This window comes from Denticeps clupeoides, chromosome 14, assembly GCF_900700375.1.
Source record: "Denticeps clupeoides chromosome 14, fDenClu1.1, whole genome shotgun sequence".
NCBI classification, from domain to species: domain Eukaryota; kingdom Metazoa; phylum Chordata; class Actinopteri; order Clupeiformes; family Denticipitidae; genus Denticeps; species Denticeps clupeoides.
The window spans coordinates 13748845-13761189 of record NC_041720.1 but is presented as its reverse complement, the minus strand read 5'-3'; the positions used below and the strand labels follow the sequence as shown (position 1 = coordinate 13761189).

Below are 12345 nucleotides of genomic sequence, written 5' to 3'. Positions count from 1 at the left end.
CCAAATGTACACGGAACACAAATTTAACACTAAACGTAATTCATATTTCGTTTAATTTTTTTTGCAGGGGGAGTAAAAAAAAAAACACCTAATAAATAAACCGCTTCAGTTGCCCATGCGGTATATGATATGTTAGAATAAAAAAAAAAAACTTTTGAATGTAAAATTTGTTAAATTTGACAGGAGTGGAAGGTTTTTTTTTGGGAGGGGGTGCGCTTCCATCGACCGGTGATTGACAGCCGGGCGCCCGTGACATCACCGGACGACAAAAAGGACCCGTCTGGCAGAAAGCGCGCGTCCGTCAATCCACGCGCAGCAGCGCAGCGGCAACTTCCACGCGCTTCACCGGGACGCCCTCGACCCCGCCACCGGCCACAGCGGGGAGGGAAGCGACCATGCCGGCGCACCTGGGCCAGGACCGTCCGTTCTCGGTGCGCGGCTCCGCGCTGGCGCCGGCCAAGGCGCGTCGGTCTCGGTGCTGAAAAAAAAGAAAAAGTCCACCCGGTCCGGGACGCCGGAGGATCGCTATGCGCCAGAGGAACGTCGGCGTGGATTAAACGACAATTGATGTGGAATTTAGGGGGGGGACACACGACCGGGCAGAGCGCTTCCTCATTAGGTAACTATCAAGTCCATTATTACCGATCACGTTCGTGCGTAAAAACGCGCGTTTCTTTTCTCTTTTTTTTCCCCCTCGGCCACCTGTAGCTGCCCCTATCCAGACGTGCGTTTTTTTTTTCTTTTCTTCTTCTGCCATTCTCTCCCTCTCTCTTTTATGTGTGTGTCGGTCCTTTTTCTTGCCCCGCTATGTTTCAGACATACCCCCACCCAGACACATACTGTCTCTTATCTCCTAATTGCAGACTGCATGTCTGCTCCTCTGTCGCGTTTCTTTTTTTTTTTTTCTTTCTTTCTTCCTTTCTTCCACCACCCCCCCTCCTCACACACACACACACACCTTTCCAAATGTTCTTTTGATGCCGCCCCCACCTTTTCATCTCATTTCCTTACTCTCGTCTGACAAGCCTGCCTTCTTCTCCAGTGGTTCCCCATCCTTGTTTTCGTCGCGCCTCCATATATTGTTCAGATCGGTTATTATATCCGCGGGGCACATTATTCACGACCCCCCCCCCCACACACACACACACAACCCACCCCCCCTCCCGTTTTTTTTTTTTTTTGTTCTTGACTTCAAAGGCGACATCGTGCCTTTTAACCGGCGCGTCCTGAAACGCGCTTTTTTTTGTTGGCGAGGGACGGGGGCCGCGGAGCCGCCATGCGCGTCGGCGCGATAACGAGCTTCCTCTCGCACGCAGGGAACTGAGTGACCATGGTCGCCGCGCTGCGCTGCCTCACGGTGCTGCTGCTCGGTCAGGTGATGGCGGGGGGCGACTTCGAGCTCCGGCTCCTCGACATGTTCGGCCTGAAGCGGCGGCCCGCGCCCAGCGGCGCGGCGGTGGTGCCGCAGTACATGCTGGACCTGTACCACATGCACTCGGGCCAGGGCGGGGAGCAGGGCGCACGGCGGCCGAGGAGCGCCGTGGGCGGGCACGCGCAGCGCGCCGCCAGCAGGGCCAACACCATCAGGAGTTTCCACCATGAAGGTGAGTGATAAGAAAGTCTGTGTGTGTGTGTGTGTGTGTGTGTGTGTGTGTGTGTGTGTGGACTTGCGTGCCCCTGCTGAATAATGTATGACGTCTGCGTGATTGCGCGCATTGCATTACAATGGCGTCGTTGCGCAAGCGTTGAACGGCGCACGGTACTGTATGGTAATGAGATTTTGGCCGAATTGTGGAGGGTAACCTGTTTACTTACTGATTGTACACCCCCACCCCCCCATCCCCCCACACACACACACACACACACTTATTTTTTTCAGTTTCTGTGGATGATCTCTTGCTTTATGTCAAAGCGACCGGCGACCGCTTCCTTACCCGCTAGGCAACCACTATGCCACGACGAGCCCTTTTTTTCAGGCCGCTATGACAGTTCGAGTGACTGGAGGCGTGTTCACTAATGTTCACCAATTTTATTTCTTGAAAGGGAGCACTTTTTTTTTGTTTAAACTCGGTTTAAAGGAGAGACGAGATATTGACGCGACCCTGTTTTCTAATATTAGACCTTTTTAAAGTTCTCCGTGGTGCTCTGCTGAGCAGTGGGCCTCCATGGAAGGCGTCCGGGGGGGGGGCAGTGTGTGGGGACGGCACGGTGCCACGATTTGAACCGGCAATCTTCCGCCAGGCCACCACTGCCCATAATCACAGAACACTCTAAATTACCCGACAAGCAGTGAACTGTTGCAAGTACTTTCCATTTTCCTTGTCATTTCCTTATCAACATCATGACTATTATAGCAGTCTGTGGACGGCGTCCTGATTGGTGCGTCTTCAAGTTTCAGAACGTCTCCTTTATTTCTGGCCGGGTTTTGGTCAGACTGAGTATGGTTTACTTTCTGATGTTGAGAAGAGAGTTTAGAACAGTTGAGTACAGCAGGGACGCACGCATGCTCCATCTCTTGTGGCCTCCTAAAAGTTCAGAGCTTGAGGATAAGATGGCCAAACCGATGCTCTGCTCGGACAGTGGTGGAGTTGGAAAGGCTGCGTGTGACTGGGACATCGTTGAGGTATTCTACTCTTTGGAGGGGGGTGGCGGAAGTGTCTCCGGTTCGGAGTCTGACTCATTGAGGCCATCTGGGAGATCCCACAGCCCTGCCTTCTTTGTGTTGATGACACCCAGTGGCAGGCCCAACGCACTGCAAACAATGGCAGCGTAACAAAAGCTTTGTTTGGACTGTCACAGGCTCCTGCTGCCACCGCAGACGGTTTGGACTCCGCTTAGTGCGCCTTAATCCGCCCCATCTTACCTGCCGTCCCTCTCCCATGGTGTTGAATAACAGAAGTCATGTCAGGCACACACACTTGCTCGTATGACAGGGCAGCATTGTCACACTCACATTTGTGGCCACGTGACCATGTTTTCAAATGGCTCATTCCATTCTAATTTCACGTTAGCACACAAGTGACATAAATTATCGTGTTATTAGTCATTAAGCCATTCTGTTTTTGACACAACGTGCAAATTAGGAATGTTGACGCTAGCATAGCTGTGGCGCAGTGCAGTAGGCAGGTCCTGACACGTGAAGCAGCTGGCCCTGTTGAAGCCGTGTCCTTAAAGAAAGAAAGAAAGAAAGGAAGAAAGAAGGGTTTCTTTGGCAGATTTAATTAAGTCCTTTTTTATCATCGTTGGAAAGCCCTTGGACCACAAGAATTCGATTTTTTGTTTCTATGTACAGGCCCTTAGACGAATTGGTCAAAGAAAGGAAAACCCTGGGGCATCCTGGTGAAAACTCGAACTTGGTCCATTAGCAAAAAGCTTTTTTTTTTTTTCCTGTGGACCTAATGATGAAACATTCTGTCTCTTCCACAGAGTCTTTAGAAGTCCTGTCCAGCCTTAAAGGCAGGACCGTTCAGCAGATCTTCTTCAACCTTACCTCCATCCCGGCCGAGGAGCGGATCAGCGCCGCTGAGCTCAGGATCTTCAGGGACCAGGTCTCGGCTGGCACGGTCCCAGGCAACGGCTCTGCCGCCGGCCACCATCGCATAAACGTTTACGAAGTGTTCAGGCCGGCGCCGGCTCCGTCCCAGGAGCCCCTCGCGAGACTGCTGGACACGCGGCTAGTCCTGGACTCTTTTAGCCGCTGGGAGAGCTTTGACGTCGGCCCGGCCGTATCCCGCTGGGCCTCGGGCGAGAGCCCCAATCACGGCGTCCTCGTGGAGGTTCTCCATCCGGTGGAAGCGGGGGAGGAGGGCGGCGAGGACGCGCACAAACGCTGGAGGAGGCACGTGAGAGTGAGCCGTTCCCTTCACGGGGACGAGGACTCTTGGCCCCAGGCCCGGCCGTTGCTGGTGACGTACAGCCACGACGGCCGGGGCGACGGGGTCTTCCGCTCTCAGCGGGAGAAGCGGCAAGCGCCGCGGCGGGGACCCAACGGCAGGCACCACGGCGAGGGCAAGCAGCGCAAGAAGCGCTCCAACTGCCGGCGCCACCCGCTCTACGTGGACTTCAGCGACGTGGGCTGGAACGAGTGGATCGTCGCACCGCCCGGCTACCACGCCTTCTACTGCCACGGCGAGTGCCCGTTCCCGCTGGCCGAGCACCTCAACTCCACCAACCACGCCATCGTCCAGACGCTGGTCAACTCGGTCAACAGCAACATCCCCCGCGCCTGCTGCGTCCCCACCGAGCTCAGCCCCATCTCGCTGCTCTACCTGGACGAGTTCGAGAAGGTCATTCTGAAAAACTACCAGGACATGGTGGTGGAGGGCTGCGGCTGCCGATGATGAAGACTTCTATTTATATGAAAGACCTTTCTACAACAAAACAAAACTATTTTCATGCAGAGAAAAAAATATATGAATATATTTATGTTGACATAATTCTTGGGAAATAAATATTTTAATGAGGAGTATTCTTTTTGAAAATGTTTCTAAAAATATATATATATATATTTCTGATGTACATTTTGAAACGAGTGCAATACCACATGAAGTATAATGCTCAGATTTTTATTTTGTATTTATTTCTATCATAACCACTTTATTTGTAAATAAATATTGCATATTTATCGTGAAAATAAGGTTTTGAATTTTTTAGTATGCATCCATTTAGTATTTTAATCCAAAAGTGCGGTCAGTTGACTAAAGGAGTGGACACATCTTTAGGTATAACAATGGGATTGTTTTTTTAGACGCTGTTCAATCTACATGATCTTAAGCCTGGTTTTGATCAAATCAAAATTCCTGATCAGAACTGAACTGATTGATATGCGTCATCGTGGTGAAATAAGCTTGTGGACGTGTCACTGACTGCAACCTGACATCCAGCATGCTAAATATCTGGTTGAGGCTCCAACAAGCTACAGCCAATGAGAGCTTAATCAGGTTTGTAGTTTGAAATCTTATCAAAAGTTGTGTAGTGTGGTCCAATATCCTTAAAGGTAAACATAGATGCCATTAAATGTTTTTTTGCCCATTTTGGAGTTGTCATGATGGTGGTGAAGCCATAAGAAGTTCATCTTAAATCTCCCATAGGTGTTGAGTTAGGTTGAAATGATTGGTTTGTTCTTTTTTTATATTTGCAGGTTTATAGACCTGGAACATATTGATTTTAATGAAAATGTTGGTCTGAAAGCAATTCCCTTTTAAAACGCCTGATGGCGAGGTGCGGGGTCATGTGATGAAAGTTGCTGTCCCGTAAACACCAGGGACTACTATAGTGAAAACATTAGTGGGAGAACCTGCCGCTGGTGCTGCAGCGGCAACCTCAGAGAAGGTCTGTCATCGTCCTTCCCCCATCATAGGGCGGAAAAGACAATAACGAATGGAATGGCAGCGGGATGAACCACGCAATAATTAGCAATCCCACAACAAAGCTACACAACTGCTCGTGTCGAGACACAACAGTCATGCCTGAGTCATATCGGTTGCGTTCTTTTCTCAACATGGTGTCTGGAGAATTCCAGAATAACGTAGCAACGGTACAGCAGCACAAGTACAGTAGGTTTGACCTAATCTGACCGTATTTAGGACTGTGTCGAGAAATTTGGGTTTTTGGGCACTGTTTCTGTTACTCAAAACTAAAAGTCTTTAATTATGTTCAAAGCGTTTCAAAAGGGAGGAGCCCAGAGAGATGATTGACAGCTCTCAGGCATGCCATTTCCTCATTCTGGGCGAAATAAACCCATGCTCGTTAATAAATCACATGCATAAACGTCCCTAAAAACATGTTCTGGGTGACAGTAATAATTATAGACCAACAAAAATGGTAGTTATTTTCTCAGCTTTCTTCAAGACACAGACAAGTGGTTCACTCTTGTTTCATCTACAAGTGAACTGAAGCCCCGCACGTACAACTGTTGGGGCATAGTACCCTTTATTCTCCCCTAAACATTTTTTGGGAGATAATTTTATGGGAATATAAATAACAGCCTACAGATATTTGCACTGCATATTTGTACCTTAAGATCTTATTAGAGGGCAGAATGGGGAACAATGCATTGTGGTTCGTAGTCACTTCCGCTCTAATTTCGCTTTTATTTCACAAAAGTCACCCTCCTTGAAATTTCCGTACCAAGACCAACAAGCCAAAGAAAGGAAGAGGGAATAAAATCTTTGGGAAGTGCTTGATTTAATAGTTTCAGTTTATTACTCAGAGTCCCTAAAGTTGTAATTGAGCTGTAGGTGAATATGACTCCCTCGCCATGTTGCAGGTCTAAAGCTCACTTCCGCCCCACCTTGTCCTCCATCCTTTCTACTGTTTTGCTGCCAGCTCAGGGTTTCCCACCCGCCGTGAGTCAGAGTGTGACCCAGGGGTTGGGGGTTGGAAGGAGGAGGGGGGGGTCCCTCAGATTGCTCCTTGGGGAGCGCTCCTAAAAATCTCTCAGCGAGGTTGTTAGACTTGATGAACAACTTCATCTCACCGCAGGGCATGGGAGCTGCCAACCACATGAGCCACTGCTACTCACAAACTGTTACCTCACTTGTGCTGTTGGATTCATATTCTGCAAAATGTGAACTCAAATTCGTCCCAAGCCTATTTTCCGTTGCGCATCTATTAAAAAATGCTGTGCTTCCCTCTTGGGGTGGGGGAAAAGTCTAATGTACGTTTAAAAAGCTTCGCTGCTGGCTGTAAAAAAAAAAAAAAAAAAAAAAAAAAAAACTAAACATGAAAAGTGTGACAGTACATGAACTCGACGAGACCACATTTCGCTGGTCGGGGAAAAATCGGGGCGCTTGGCGAATAAAAGCAGTCGTTTGCAAGCCACACCAAAAGTATCTGCTATTTTAAAAGAATCATATTTCCAGATTTGCTGGCTCGAGCGCAGTTTTGGAAAGTATGCACCCTTCTGATGAAGTGAACCAAAGCTGGACAGTCGGGGAGGGAGCTTCTGGCTGGGGTGCTGAGGCTCGGAACCGGGGTGCAGGCTGCTCACCGAGGCTTCCTTGTCTCTCGCCGCCAGAATGTGCAAATTTGAAAGGCGGTTTGACGTTGCCTCTCTGAAAGTCATCAGCGAAGTCCGGCACACTTGGAAATGTGGCATCTGTAGAGTAGCTCAAAACACATCAAAACGGCCCACGTCCACGTTTTGGTGAGGGAGGGTGGGGGAGAAAAGCACGCAAATGGCTTTTCCAGAGTGACTTAAGATGTCCAGAAATGACGAGACAAAGCCTTGTTTCCTCCAGAAACACACACAGATCTGTCGCTTTAGTTTTTTTCATGGTGTGTGTGAGTGAGACATCTGCTGCTGTAGGGAGGATGTGTGTTAACAACTTAAAGGATGACTTGTCCTATGAGTGAATGCTCGCTATTCCAGTAACACGGATCCTCTTTAATGAGCTCCGGACCGCAACCGCTGGAAAACGCTGGAAAGCGCAGGCGGTTCCGTCACCTGCTTTTCTGCACATGCTGAAAGGACGAACGGGGCTTAAGGGAGGACCTGGTTTCAGTGGATATCAGATCGTCAGATGTCTCGTCTGAGGATCTGTTTGTGGCGTCTGTTTTTTTTTAAGCGATTGTTCGTGTGGCGAGGGTTACGCGGCAGCCCACCAGAGTCTACCAGTAGGTGGCGACCACCATTCCTTCGCTCACAACACAGTACAAATTGATTGTTGACCACAGCATGCCTGAGCAGGACACTTTGTCACTCCAGCCCTCTTTGTCAGATGGTGAAAGTACACCAATTCTGCAATCGTGTACAATCATAGGCACTTTTTAAAGTATCTCTGGTGGTATTGACTCCTTTCTTCAACGGAGCTCTTTAGTCAAGTTAAAGTGGGAAAAGCACAGGCTCTGAAACCCTGGAAAGGACAAAACAGCCATTTTTGCAAATGTGCAAAAGCAGTGCATGTGTATTCAATAAAAGTTCTGTAAAGTGCAAGCAGAGAGAAAAACGTTTACTGTAGCCTCTAGGCCTGAACTCGCCAACACGTCACAGAAAATACAGTTGCCTGTTTGCATGCGCCATCTCTGCGTTGTGTGCATAGATGTATACATTAATGTTTTTTTTTTTTTTACATGTTTTCACATGCAACTCACTAGATGGTGCTCCATGATGTGAAATAGCCTAAAAAAGGGGCGTAATGAAAATATACCTGCACTTCGTTACTTCCCATCTCTGCGGTAAGACCCAGAGTAACCCAGAGTAACCTGGCTTTTACAGCCTGAATAGGTAACACACTTGTCACATTTATTCCGATTGTTATGGTACGGTGCGGTCCGATCTGGTTTTGATGAACCCTGCACCGCGTCGCCGTTGGTGGTCCGATATGAAAAAGCCAGTCCCCAAAACCCGCTGCTCAGAACAGATTAGCACAAGGTCTGAGCCAGATGCAGAGCTCTGGGCTCTTGGGTGGCATGATCCTAATTCGCTCCTTCCCTCCACACGTTTCCCATTAGCGTAGCGGGGCCTAGCGTGAACCGCCAAGCAGTCCTGGTTGGGGACGCTGGCCGGCCCCGGCCCCCGTGTGACTAATAACACGGCACTCTGATTAATCCCTTATACAACGGCTATGCCTCACTGCCGAATGACTAAGTCTAAGCGAGGCACAGCCATTAGCAAGGCAGCGGGACAGGCCCTTCTTTATGACGTCCTCGCGTCAACTGGCGAACCTCTTAGCAAAGGCCATGTGCCACAGGGCATGAAAAAGAAAACAACGCCGGGGGACGCGGTTAAATGCAGGCTCTGTGCGCTGGTAATTGATGTGTGTGGAAGTTTTTACAGCACACATTCAGGTGAAGCGCAGGTCCGAGTCGTCGCCGAGGAGGATATTATTCCTGTGGAGCTGGCGGGGCATAGTTTCCTTCCCTCAGCCCGGCCGCATGTACGCGTGCGTGACACTAGCATTACGTACAAGTCGTAACATCCAAGCGTCTGAAGCCAGCCGATGAATACGCTGCCTCTCCTCGCTTCCCGTCCCAGAACCCAGTTGTCCTCAGGCTGATGTCATGGCAGCTTTCCTCTCCAGCCAATGGTACACAAACATCTGGCCATAACATCATAACCCAAGCCCATGAGACTGTGCCTCCCTTCACTCCTCGTCCAAGGAAGCTACGGGTAGGATGGAGATGCCGTCCAGGTCGCTCATTCTTCACGGTCAGCACTCTGATGGTAGTAGCCCTGTTTAAAAAAATGGTTCGACGCTCCATAGTGTGAAAGAATAACTAGGCATGCAAATCTGTGAAAGCAGTTCTGTCCCATCTTTGCCAACGACAACATAATAAATGGACCAGACAGAATTTTTTGGGTAAATGCAAATATCATATGTGAGTATAGACAAAAAAGCAGTTTCCTTCTTTTCCTGGGTTTTTTCATATTCCACCACAGTATAGAAATTACTGAGAATTTTCAAAAAACTTGGCTAATTCTTTTTTTTTTTTTACATGTTTTTCTCCCACTGTTTCACTCCCACTGGAGATGCAAGTAAAAACTCCGTCTCGCCCCACCATTAGCATTTGTCGCTGGAGGCAACGCAGGAAAGAGCCTTCCTTTGGAGTAGATGAGCCAAAGTGAGAAAATGTCAGGGGTGAAGGGTCAAGGGTGTTCACTACAGGCCAATGGGCATATTTCAGCATCCATTTCCCCTCTCTCGTCCATCTGTGGAGACCTTTTTTCACTGTGTTGTGTCTCCTCTTTCATTCAGTTCCACCTCATTTGTAAGCTGGATGACTGTCCAAGTGAACATAGCTTTTATGGTGTGCTGTGGGAAACTTAGCATTTTGGAGATGTTTTGCAGATTGAATACCTAGGACAAAGTCCTTGTTGAAGAAACCTTCCACCATGCATGGTTTCATTAGCACCTGAAAATGTCCACTTTTTAGATTGATCTGGTCTCCAAATGGAAAATCTTATAGATTTATAGCCTCAATATTGCGACTGATGACCAAAAGAAATGGGTGTTTTGACTGGTCCAGGATGAAAATGTCTCTGCCCATAGAGCTGGAGAATTAAATGAAAAATTATGTAACTTTGGTTGTGACCATCAGTCTTTTTGTCTTCCTGTGGTGGTCCTCAAATGTTTTCTTAATTGAAGGGAGATGTAGTTGGAGACAAATGCGGCAGCAGGGTTGGAAAGAAAGTACTTTAACAAACATATAAGGGGTCAATACCCCAAAAAGACAGAGAGGCAAAAACAAATAGCAGCTAGCAGAAGCTGATGGCGGGAGGACACTTGAGAACCCAGACAAAATCCATGACTAACACAGGGTCTGAGCCAGGATTCGAAATCAGGCCATGTCGCTTACCACTGTGCATCACATAATCATATAAAATGTAGTCTGTTGACAATGAAAGTAAAAGTTTTGCATGTGATGTAGCAGTCAGTGTTGTTACGTCCCTGGACATGTTCTGTGTGGCTCTCTGTGTTTTTGTGTCCTGTCTCTTTTAGGTTGACTTTGTGAGAGGAGTTGAATCCTACCAGCTCCACCTACCATCTGCTTATTGGTCACCACCACTTATAAATGGTGTTCAGGAGGTCCCCAGGATCTGCTAGGCCCTTACTCTTTTGGGAGGTCCCCAGGGTCCATGGAGATCTGCAAGGAGCCCTGCATGGAGCTCCGTTGGGGATCTCATTCATGTGTCTTGTTGCTTTGTGTGACAGACCCCTTTGTTGTTAGCCTGTTACCTTTATGTGCCCTTTTGGTTAACTTTTGTGCATGTTTGAGTTATACCCGCTTTACACTAGTGAACAAGCCCTGTGGCTTTTAGTGCGTAGTGCTGTGCTTATTGGCAGCTTAAAGATAGTGCCCTGAGGTACCATGATGGCCAAGATGTTATTCATATGGCGAAAGGAAAAGCAGCTGCGTTCTCAAGACCTCAAAATTCCTGAACGAACCAAAATTCCAGTGAGGTCCACGGGCATCTCATTAAAGAATTTCACAGTCAGCACAAAATACCTCCAACGGGAATATATATTCTGAAAAAACATCACTCCCCAAACTTCTCCACAGCAACCCTCCATTTTACAAGCGGCTGTGTATTTGTAGGTTTCCGTGACATGTGGACGATTTCCACTCGATTCTTGCCTTCGTCTGTTGACTGCGACATAAAATAGCGTCGGTGGCTTTTGGCTTTCCAGAGTGGGAGCTGGGCCGGCATATATTGAGTCCATGTGGGGAATACGGATTTAATCTGCGCATTGCCCACATCTCTTCCTGTTTCTAATGTGGAGCTGCGGTGGTTTTGTCCTCTGGCCAAGCGCCTCTCATCCACCGAGTGTCCATTTCCTCTGAAGTGAATAGTAGCAGGTGTGTTGGCACAGAGCTCGCAAACGGGTCCAGATTTCTTTCCTTCTTTCTTTATTTCTTTCTTTCTTTCTTCATAATGATCAGTCTTTTCAGAGAAAAAAAAGTGTCATTCATAAGTGACAAAGCACACTGTTGCCTTCCCTGAAAAAAAAAAACTAAAACAGTAATTGGTGGCAATTGTCACATGACTACTAAGGGAATCATTTTCTGTGTTGTGTGGGGGAAGGGGGTTGTGGTCCTCGATGGGAAGAGAACGAAGAGAGGGGGGGGGGGTCAGTCTGCCACCAGTGTTCATTAGGGCCACAGGGTGCCCGCAGGTGGTCCCGTCCAAGCTGGGGTCCTCCATTTGGCCCCTGTGACGAGGCGGTGCGCTGTCACACTGCTCAGTGGAGGTGATTAGATGGGCATTAACCCCTGAGGACAACTTCTACCTCATCCCTAATTCCACAGAGACCCCTCTAATGACCCTGTCTATGAAGATTACGCCCATAATCCCATCATAGCACAAGGCGCGAGGGGGAGGACTTGTAGCTCCGGAGTGGCTCTGTAGCTACGAGTCCGCCAAAAAAGAATTGATAAATACTCACACTGTGGCCATTTTTAGATGTAGCTATGATCTAAGAGCATTTGAGCTCTTCTGAGTCACTTTAGAACAACCTTAACTATCTCACGTTGGAGTAATGCATTTTCTTCCTCTTTCTTTCAGCCCCTTAAGGCCTCCTCATTAGATCCTGGTCACTGGCTAGGGCAGGAAATGTCTTTAGCTCACAATGGAAGTGGCACATCTGAGCTTCCTCCCGGCAGCGTTCTCATTGGCTGCCAAAGCCGACAGAAGCTGCTTCAGTGCACTCCCCATCTTTTTGAGGTAATTATGTACACTTGTTGACACAGGATGTTTAAACTCGATGCCGATTAAAGCAAATCCAATTTGAACGACTTCACTTCACTTCCTTTTCTTTTAACTTTAAAAAAGGAGGGAGAAAGTGACAGGAAGAGTGGGCGTGCAGGCCAGAAATGGGGGGTTTTGTGTAGGTATTTGGGTTT

General features: G+C 48.2%; 1 protein-coding gene across 1 annotated transcript; it reads left to right on the top strand.

Moving 5' to 3' along the window:
* The first annotated feature begins 283 nt into the window (after positions 1–283).
* bmp2b (bone morphogenetic protein 2b) lies at positions 284–4558 on the top strand. The gene is made up of 3 exons (XM_029002666.1): positions 284–619; positions 1317–1604; positions 3427–4558. Exons 2-3 carry the CDS (start codon positions 1331–1333, stop codon positions 4338–4340), a joined length of 1188 nt encoding a protein of 395 aa, XP_028858499.1. The 5' UTR covers positions 284–619; positions 1317–1330; the 3' UTR covers positions 4341–4558.
* The last annotated feature ends 7787 nt before the right edge of the window (positions 4559–12345 follow it).

Bases quoted from the DNA above. Each gene is read 5' to 3' on its own strand.
- bmp2b (XM_029002666.1), top strand. From the start codon at position 1,331: ATGGTCGCCGCGCTGCGCTGCCTCACGGTGCTGCTGCTCGGTCAGGTG. The intron at 1,605-3,426 runs GTGAGTGATAAG...TCTCTTCCACAG, and splicing joins CAGGAGTTTCCACCATGAAG to AGTCTTTAGAAGTCCTGTCC.